This window comes from Dreissena polymorpha, chromosome 9, assembly GCF_020536995.1.
Source record: "Dreissena polymorpha isolate Duluth1 chromosome 9, UMN_Dpol_1.0, whole genome shotgun sequence".
Taxonomy (NCBI): domain Eukaryota; kingdom Metazoa; phylum Mollusca; class Bivalvia; order Myida; family Dreissenidae; genus Dreissena; species Dreissena polymorpha.
In genome coordinates, this window is record NC_068363.1 from 61,038,714 (window position 1) to 61,049,357 (window position 10,644).

General features: G+C 37.4%; 1 protein-coding gene across 4 annotated transcripts; it reads right to left on the reverse strand.

The window, feature by feature from the left end:
* Positions 1–225: 225 nt before the first annotated feature.
* Positions 226–5,392, reverse strand: LOC127846431 (uncharacterized). 4 transcript variants are annotated; one of them, XM_052377671.1, is made up of 2 exons: positions 5,185–5,392; positions 226–2,512 (listed from the first exon to the last, which is right to left on the reverse strand). In XM_052377671.1, the coding sequence occupies exon 2, from the start codon at positions 2,502–2,504 to the stop codon at positions 528–530; it is 1,977 nt and encodes a 658-aa protein (XP_052233631.1). In that variant the 5' UTR covers positions 2,505–2,512; positions 5,185–5,392; the 3' UTR covers positions 226–527. The 4 variants fall into 4 exon arrangements, with proteins under 4 accessions (XP_052233631.1, XP_052233633.1, XP_052233630.1 ...); XM_052377673.1 differs by having other exon boundaries at positions 5,181–5,392; XM_052377670.1 differs by lacking the exon at positions 5,185–5,392 and adding an exon at positions 3,587–3,730.
* Positions 5,393–10,644: the final 5,252 nt, after the last annotated feature.

Here is a 10,644-nt window from a genome sequence, read left to right on the forward strand (position 1 = left end):
AAATTTGCTGTTGATAATTTTTAATAAAATATTTCCTTTTATCGGTCATTTTCAAGCAAGAAATTGATGAAATAAATTGCCAAAACGTGGCTGAAAGATAACACCAAAACGCATCATCTGCAATGAATTTTCAAATTTGTTCTTGGGGGAGACCCCCCAAATATCCCAAGCAGGAGGGGGAGACCCTCCCGCACCTACCCTCCATTTTTTTCAAGTAATGTAATATATCAGTCGTGATATTTTAATCAATATTAACTAATAATTGTAACAAAATACGGTACTTTAGAACTTTTCTGTTTTCGTCATTCGTGGTTGACGGTCCATTTAAACTATAACTGAACGTCCATGGAACTCGGTCGGAAGTAGTGCTCAGCTCAAGTAGTGATATTCGGACCGTCAACACACAATGCCTTTCTTCCGATCAGTGGGATCCTGAGCAACACTTTGAGAACTATTTAGCTATATCATTATGTCACTTGACTCGAAATGAGCCCATATCCATAAAATTTATTAAATGTATTTGCAGCTCATTTGGGTAATTTATAAAGGTAGATGTTGTCATTTCCGACCGCTGTGAGCAGGAGGAGCCGCTTGCTCTGCTGGTAACAGACTGCCTGAGGCTGGGGAACGTCCTTCTCTGTCAGTACGACCCCGAGCAGCTTCCCGTCGTGCGAGACCTGGTGCACGTTACTGGAGCCCGTGCCACACACGTAGTACCGCCCCAGATTGTCCACAGTGAGCCCCCGGGCGTTCTCGAGGCTGTCGTTCAGGTACTGGAATACCCTGGCCCCTTTCATGTCCACGCACACCAGCCGTCCCCTGTCCGTAACACACACATGTTGCCCGTCGAGGTTCACTGCTAAATTCCAAGGATTTTTCAAGATCACGTGTCCAGACTTGTTCATTTTCAGCGTCTTAATCACCTTACCGTCTAAGTCTAATACTTGAATGGCTGTCGTTGAGAATCCGTCGTCGCACAACACGATGAGTTCTTGATTGAAACACGTGATTCCATAACAAGGAAGACTGGTCAGAATGGATCTGATCGCGGACAGTTTCTTGTGGGTGGTCACGAACTGAATCTTGCTCTCATCGGGTAGAGAGACCGCTACTTCATGCGGACTAACCACCGCTACTCCTCGAGGCTCAGAACTTAACTCCACGGAATAAGCTTTGGAAAACTTCGAATCAAACACCTTCAGTTTCTTGTTCTTCATATCTACCACAGCGACTCTGTCGTCTGCTAAAAACGCTGCAGCCACGTTCTCACATTGGCCCTTGTCGTCTGCTAAACGGACACTGAACTTACCGACAAATGTCAACGTGTTTTCTAGCGATGATGTGGTGTCACTCCTTGCGAAAACTCCGAGTACATCTCTTGGGGAACGGATCTCGTGTTTCGGTAACTTGGATACTGACGATATAACACCTTCTGGGAACATAACTGATTCTGCACTGAATTGTACTTCGGCAATCCTTTTCAGGGATTCAATGTTCTCAAAAGCGCTATCCTGTACGAATTCTATCGCGCGTATTTTAGATTTTTTCACGGCTTCAGACAAAGCGAATCCATACTTGTTCTTCTGTTTCAACACTTTTTGGGTTGCAATAAAGGATTCTTTAGCTGTCGCACTGTTCAGTGTGTATTCCAACATTTCTCGTGACGCCTCGGCTTCTCTCATTGCCTCTTTACAGGTTTCTATTGTAGAATTTATGTCACGTTCCGATAATTTTATGAACTTTTTAACCATCTTATCACTAGTATTATCGTACTCGTCCAAAAGATGTATGACTTTTTTTCGAAATTGTTCGCGTCTGTGCTTAAATGCTTCCATCTCGTCTTGGAGTTCTTTGTGCGCCTGCTGATTCTGCTCAATGATCTTCGCAAAGCTTTCGGCGATATACACCAAAGCTTTCATAGTGTGTTCGCACGTCTTTGGATCCCAGCCGTTATTCAGCTCATCCTTGATGAACATGACTCGCTCGCATCCCCGGTGAAGGACGTTAACGCACACGCTGCAACACACTTCTTGGTGGTCTTCACAGAAGTATTTGATCTTCTTATGTGCATGTATAAGACACGCCCTGGTGTCATAGACATGTGCGGCTGACGACTGCGATAAGCTCGAAACACTTGAAGATAGTTTCCGCGCGCTTGAAAACAATGTCTGTCTTTTGTCCACAACAGAATTTATCAGTTTCACATCTTTTTGCGTTTCTTGCATGGGGCTTTTCATCTCATCGTTTTTGTTAGCTTGCAACATATTTTCGTTGTCGCTCACTGTTTCGCCGCACAGAACACAGAATGACTGCAATTCATCTTCGATTTCCTTCCCACCTTTCTTCGCTTTCTTCTTAGTTTTCTTCTTTCTGCTAGTTTTCTCCGGACTAAAGTTAACCACCACGTGTTCGCATCCGAATGGACTCACCCAGTCGTCAGTGTTGTCCCCATGCAGCTTCAATGGCTCTGCTTTCATCGGTTTTACAAGCGGTTGGGAATCCATGATCTTTTCTGAAATACAAATACACATCTACTTGTAATGTTGTGTGTTGAGGAACAGGAATCGAATATATTTATGTATATATAAGAAAACGCGTAAATAAACGGTTGTGTATTTCCAATATCCCGACCGTACTTAACTTAAGTACAACAATAAACTTTTATTTTGTTTTTCGATCCACAATTATGTTTATTTTATCATATTCACTGAAGTGACGATTAAGTTTGAAATTTGTTTTATACATTCATTCCTATTCGCTAAATTAACTTTCAATTAATAAACAAGAAATTTTTTGGAAAAAAATAAGTGTCTAAGTTGTGAATATAACAGCTCAATGATTTAATAAATTTTAAAGTGTATTACATACACTGTCTAGAAAGATTATATATACAATTTATTAAAATGCATCTCACGTTATTTATATGATTTGTTTACACCGCAAATGAGATAATAAAAGAATTAAACGAACTATTCACACAATTCTCTTGCAAAATGAAATGGTTTCCCCTACTCTCGTAGAGAACTCCAAATTCCTATATACTGTTGCTGGTGGCTGGTTGAAAAAACTGTCAACTACATGTATTTTATAAAATTTAATTTCGCGCCAATATATGTTAATAAAGGAATGTATGTAAATAGATTATGTTCAGTGATTATATACGTGTGTACAACTTTAAAGATTTCACGGAAAGATGAAACTAACCTCAGCTCAGTGTATGATTTGAATCGATAACTTAAGTGCACTCACTTAAAACAAGTTCAACGTATTAATTAATACAAAATTCAATTAACATTAATTAAATAACCTGAACCAGTATTATACAGTATAATACCAAAACATTCTTTCAGATACAAATAGATAAAAGTGTATCTAAATATTGACTCATCATTAAGGTAACAGTTGGGCGACTTTCGCTCTATCACGTGTCAATTGTCAACAAACACTTTAATAGATTCAAGCATAGTAACAGTATCTCTTAGCACAACATAAACATACAGTAGTAAATATGATTCGTGCGTTATGATAACATGTCAAATGCCGACAAATTAATTAGAAGACACGTAAAAGAAATAAAATAGTTTACCTGCATTTAAGTTCTGTGTTTACCTGTATTTAAGTTCTGTTTTGTGCATACGCGTGGGTTTTATATGCAATTCTATTTTAAACCTCAAACGCGTATCTTAGCCTTAACTCCTATACACTTTGTACAGAGCAATGTTTAAGTCGATGAATCAATACCCGTGTGAAGTTTATGGGCCTGACAAAATAAATACGCTGCTCTTGCAACTATACACGCGTTCTATTGGGCTTTTAACTTAAAGTTATTGTTACATGTATTTTCGATTTAAATGTGTTAAAAGGACGTGTTCACTTAACAATCGACATACAGTTTGAAGTAAAAATACTGATGTAATACTAATGGTTTAAAGGGATCTTTTCACGCTTTGGTAAATTGACAAAATTGAAAGAAGTTGTTTCGGATTCGTAAGTTTTCGTTTTAGTTATGATATTTGTGAGGAAACAGTAATACTGAACATTAACCATGCTCTAATATAGCCATTATATGCATCTTTTGACGATTTTAAAACCTAAAAATTATAAAGCGTTGCAACGCGAAACGATTGAATAATTTGGAGAGTTCTGTTTTTTTCGTTAAATTTTGTGAAACTACGAAGATTGCTTATATAAGGTATAAAATACGTAAAGAATGTGTAATCGGCGGAATAGCTCAATAGGCTAAAGGGTTTTTACTTCAGGACTCTGGCAGGACTCCAGGGGTCACTGGTTCGAAACCTGCTCCGGGCAATGTTATTTTCCTTTTTTATTTTTTTTCTTGATTTTTTACTGGAGCTTTTATGATCCAATGTTTACATTTATCAATATAAAGCATTTAATGAATAAGTTAAAAAATGCCAAAATCTGTGAAAAGGCCCCTTTAAGAACTTGATGCATTAAAAAAGAGTATGTTACAGAAGGTTTTCTTTACGATTCTGGATTTAGAAAATAAATATGAAAAGATACGTTTTTGTTGATTATTTGCAAAATGTTTATCATGACCTTCTGAATCTATCGGAATATAGCTGTAGCTGTTTTCATACTTCTAGTGTAAAGTTTGTTCAATTAAGTCATATTTATGAATCTGTAAGTTTCATGTGTTCATTAGATCCAATAAACACAGTTTACTCACAATCAAATCACGACTACCTTTTGCCGCGCACAGTATTTGATAACTGTTGAATTGTCAATCACGTGCATTGAATGGTGAAAACATGTGATTCAATGCATTTCTTTCAAAGTTTCAACACTTTCATTATTATAAATACATACCCGGTAAATTTGTTTCAGGAAATTATGTTATAGTATTTGTATTGTGTTTCGCTGTATTAATGGTGTTTTGCATTGTTTGAATTGCTTACCGTCGGATCATAAAATACGTGAATTATTGTTGAGTTCATTTATTTTTTAGTTTCTTTCTTCACATTAGTATTCGATGCATTTCATTCACAGATTCAATATCTTTGTATAATAATGATATTTATAATTATAAAACAATACATTTATTATAGCCAATGCGAGCTTTTAAATACCACGACAGAACCCTTACCATACAAGTCGGCAACACGTACTTCGGTATCTCTTTTTATATTACGATCAAAATGCTTTGTTAAAAAAAGTACTTACATAATGTCCAGGTGTGATAAGAGCATCAACACCGCTGTCCAGACTCCACGACACTTTCTAAAACAAATTCTGACTTTCACCACATTCCAACGTGCGCATTTAACAACTATATGACAGGTTTAAACTTATATTCGCGCTGATCGTGTTTTAATACCTGCTGTACACCTTTCATATTGTGTTCTGACAATACCATCGAGCTAACAATTTCACACCGGTTTGTTTGTGCCTGTCACCGTTATTAATCGATAAGATACGGGTCTCGGATGCCAATATTGATTCTGTTGGCCACTTTCATGTGGCGCGGACGCACTGGTAATTGTTATTAACAAGTAGACGTGCCATGCTCTGCGTAATACAAAGAACGTTATTATACATAACTGTCCCCGGGACGAAAATTTTCATCAAGATCCATGCTGTGTATAGAACCTATGTATATATCCGTTTCTTGTATTCAAAATTTGTTTATTGGACAGCATGTGATAGAACAGTCTCGCGTCCACTAGTGATATTAATGCTTAGGCAATGTCTGTCATTATATGTGTATTGCTCGGACATAGATTTATATCTATGACAATTGTAACATCACTAATCAAAGAAGGAAAATTGTTAGTAAATTGATAGTGTACATGAATTAGTACTTGTGAACCAATTGCAATAAATTATGGCAATCACATTTAATATGAGATTTGTATTAAAAAATCCCTCAAACTCATACCATGAACGCATGTAATTTTACAACTGATGAATGCATGCAATATATTCCAACACATATTATTGCACCAATTACTAAAATTAAATCTATTTTATCTATTTAAAATATTTGCCTTAGTGAAGGAATAAAGGTTAGTTCATCTATGTACGTAAAACAGGCCGATTGACCACAAATTCGAGGATCGCGGGTAAAATCCACAGCCCGGTCATATATGTGCATTTTTCGGCCATATATTTATTCCTATGGCAATTCTAACATTACAACTGGTCCAAAACGGGAAATGCCAGTAACTTGATAATGTATATATGCTTTTATGACTGGTAAACCAACTTATGTCGGAAATGTTTGTGAAGGTAAACTGAATGCCGTTATATGGCTGGTTATACGGCTAAAATAGTGCTGCATACGGCGATTTTCTTAATTAACAAATCAACACCCTTACAATATATAATAAGATATTACATTATACATATATCAACATATAATAATGTTTAATATACATATACATAACACTGGGGAAAATATAACATCAGGAAAAAATCATATTGTCAGATATTTGGGAACACTTACTACCGATAAATGGGTCATTAATATACTAAGAGCTTGTGGGGTTAATTTTATATTCAATACCGTAACAAATCTCATATCAAAGCAAATTGATTTTACTAAGGAGGCAATCGAAAACATGAATTTTGACCTAAAACATGTTTTAAGGAGATACTTATAAAAGCATCAAATTAAACAGAAGGCGAATTTTGTTCGAACTTATTCATCAAACCAAAGAAAGATAGACGCGTACATATAATACTCAATTTAGATATATATTAAATGAAAAATGTGTCGACAATGCATATTACAATGGAAACAGTTCAATCCGCAATAAGTGCCTTAAGGAAAGATTTATATTTAGCGGCGGTTGATTTATGACAATTATATAAAGAAACCCGACATTAAATACTATCGATTATTTGTCAAAATATTAAATACCAGTTTCGAGCATTAGTAATGTGGTATAATATTAAATACCAGTTTCGAGCATTAGTAATGTGGTATTTATGTAGCCCTTTGATGTGAACTAAATTGATGACGGCAGTGCTTGCCAATCAACTTTCCACGGGCGGGGCATATCAGTGTTTATTGTATAGACGATCCATGATTGATAGGTGATACTTTTTTATTCATGTTCGCGCAAAATGTCATGTGAACCATTCAGCCATTGGATAGGTTAGGGCTGAAAATCGTCATTAATTACGCAGAAGTAATAAACATTCCTAAGATGTTTGTTCTGCGTCATTTAAACTATATTTTACATTTTTAAATAGTTAAATATATATCACAAGAACGACAATTCGAATTTGCGCGAGTGTTGAAGGAAAATAAGCCGCCGCCGCACATGGTGAAAATATGCTCAATTCTTTATATAACCTTTGGCTAATTAGACGAAATCTAGGGACAACAGTTTTTGACAAATACAAATTATGGTTCTTTTATGAATGTCCCTAGAACAGTATACACTGTGTTACAATGTTTGATTAATTATATGTGTTCATGCTTCAATTATATTTCACAACCTTCACCAAGTTCGGAGATTTGTGCAGACGTTTCGTGTACAATATCATTGACATATTATCAGACGAACAAGATAAATGAACAACAGATGAACGATGCTACATATAAATGTATAAGAAATGTCATTATGTACTAACGGATTAAAGTCATTTTGTAAAACTTTCCATTATGCTAATATCATAGTTTGTGCATACATCAATAATTACGTTTACGTCGGGGGGGGGGGGGGGGCGTAGCCCGAGGCCGTTGGTTTTGGTGTATATCCAGAGGAGATAATCATGTTATGATCTAAAGCTAATTCTGAGACACTGGTAATTTTCGCCGTTTTATACCTTTTATTACTTTTATTATTTCTTAAAATATCGGTCACTTTCCAGCCATCTCAGAAAGAAAATGATTAGCGTTACATTCGTACTAATATTTGCTCTATATCTCTACTTTACGCGCTTCAAAATTTCTTTACGGGATCACAAAATTGCATCTCTTTCTAAGAAAATTCGTAGCGACTAAAGAAAAGATATACAGTTAATATTAATAAGAAATAAACGCTTATCACGTTTTCACTGATATGTCCGGAAAGTGAGCGGGATTTGAAAGTAAAAAACGTTGAAAAATACGTGTTTTGGTACGGACGCCGCCATCTTGATTGGCACGTGATTATCCGTAACATATTAGAAGGGGTAATCACGTGATAGTCAAGATGACGACGTTCTAGCGAAATGGTAATTGCCTGTAGCTGGATAGTGGACTCACAACATCGTCTGAGGAGGGTCGGAATGGGGAACTTCTGCGGGCGGTCCTGCTAATTCAGCGAGTACCGTCATCCCTCGAGCCGGACGTCCTCTCCCGCTGACTTCCCTGACTCACAGAACTTGGAAGAATCGCCAAGCGAGATGGAAATGTCCGTATGTGGCTAGTGGATTCACTACATCGCCGGAATAGGGACGAGAGCAGTGGGGCAGCGGGGTAGCGTAGAGGACGGACGGGGCGCACTAGGACGTCGAAGACGTTGCCTTATGAAAGTAATGGAAGAGTCCCAGGACGGCGGTTCTCAGTACGCTCAACGTGCTGGAAAAACCGTTCTTGGGTTCGGGTCAACGGCTGGTGACTTCAAGAGCGGTCATAAAGGCGGCGCAGCGAGCCAGGAGTGGAAAGAAGATCTCTGTATGTTGTAATCACTCCCTGGCGGAGTAGCCTTGTCCTTTTAAGGGCAGTGCAACCATACATGAAGTAAGAATAATCCGCCTAACATCATATAACGGAGTACTTTTGTCATGAGTTATTCGTGGGCTCTTGTCCTACTCTTGTGATGAATACAAGGTTACATCTATAGTAAATCGTAAACGTAAATTTCTTTATCGTAACGCGGTTTAAGTTTTTTTAAACCGTCATTTTTAAGCTTAGACCAGAAAATTAATGGTTATGGAGTTCCTATAAGCAAATGTCGACTAAATGTTGTTGTTTCTTTTACTAAAGTTTCATGTTTTACATAAAATTACATAAATATTTTAATTTGTTTTTGTGACCCCCATGCTATTCCGTGAGGTCTATGCTATTCCAGCTGGTTTCGGCAAAAAATCTCATATAAGAACTTATGCCGTATCAAAAAATTCCCTGAAACATGAGACTGGGTATTTTCAATTTATCTGGCAAGCTTTACACAAGCACATCAGAACAAGCAAGAAGTCTGATTATGAATCTTGGAGTAGCAGCGAGTGGAAACAGTACGACTCTGATGACCCGTGTGAAAAACATGTCCTATGTCACATGCGAGCAGCGTAGCTCCATACCAGCATGTGCGCAGTGTGGTCAGTGTGTTTGGTGGAGATGAACGCTCCCACAGTGGGGATCGAGCCCGAGCCCTCCCTGACGCTAGGCAGACACCATATCCACTACAATACGGCGACCAGGTATTCAGTAGCTACGCTGTCTGCAATACACACAAGGTAATGTGTCTCAGTAATGGACAGGAGTGCCCCTGACCTTAGTACGCGAATGCGCAGGCTGGTCTGTAGTTACGCTTGGCGTATAGGGCATAAAACGACATTTTCGCATGACGCGGCTCATGTTGGAAATGGTTTGAACGCTGTAAAAGGGAGTTAAATCCTCTTTCACTATCTATGAATATATTACTTGATTATCGTGTGACATAATATAAAAGGACTCGGTTGTTCAGCCATATTGCCTAAAAAAATATATATAACGACAAACATAGACATTCGTCATAACAAGCGACTTCACGCTTCATAAGAGGCATTTTCAAGCTACAACCATCGTCACTTCGCAACTCTGTCATCTGGTATGTTCAACCGTCAATGACTGATAAAAATTAAAAAAAACAGCACAACTTCGGCGGCCAAATTAATAAAGTTAAAAAAAAAGACCGACAAATTCGGGTTTGTGGATGTTCGGAAAATCGGCAACCTTTCGGAATGTTTTGGAAAGCGTCGCCAGTGTCTCGGACACTCAGAAAGCCTTCTCAATGTTTCTTAATATTTTGTCCACCCTGAGCAGATCCTGTAAGATGCTGAATAACAGCGTTTAGTTCCACTAAACTGACAAATGGTGGAGTTCTTGTCCGCTCAGGGCGGATAAAACATTGAGAAGCTTTGCAGAAGGTTCTCTGAATATGTCGCACCATTCCGAATACATGTATATCGCACCAATCTATTCCTGTGACAGATCTTATCTATTATATATATATTAGTGAAGCTTTCTGATGTCAATAGATAATACAAACTGCATGATCTGCTTTTGTGAATAAAGGCTCAAAAATCATGAGCACTTATTATTTTCTAAACAAACCAATTATCAACATCCGACTTAAAACATGTGACAAATAAAAGTGACAGTGATGAACATATTTATTTTACAGAAGAATTTACCAATTGGCCCTGTCAATACATCAAAATCTATACAAATTTCTAATAAGAAATGTGAAATGCGATCATTTAACCTCACAAGAGCTTTTATCATAATATGTTCTTTTCACTCCAGTTGTTGCATTCAACACTTATCAAAGACAGTTAACGACATTAAAACAAAAGCCAATGTACGTACGCCGCCATTGAAACCAGCGTGTCAGGTTCGGTGACGGCATTGAAAACCATTGAAATAGAACACGAACAAAAATTCAGCCTGAGTTTTAAATATCTATGTTCTTTAAACTCCCCACAACA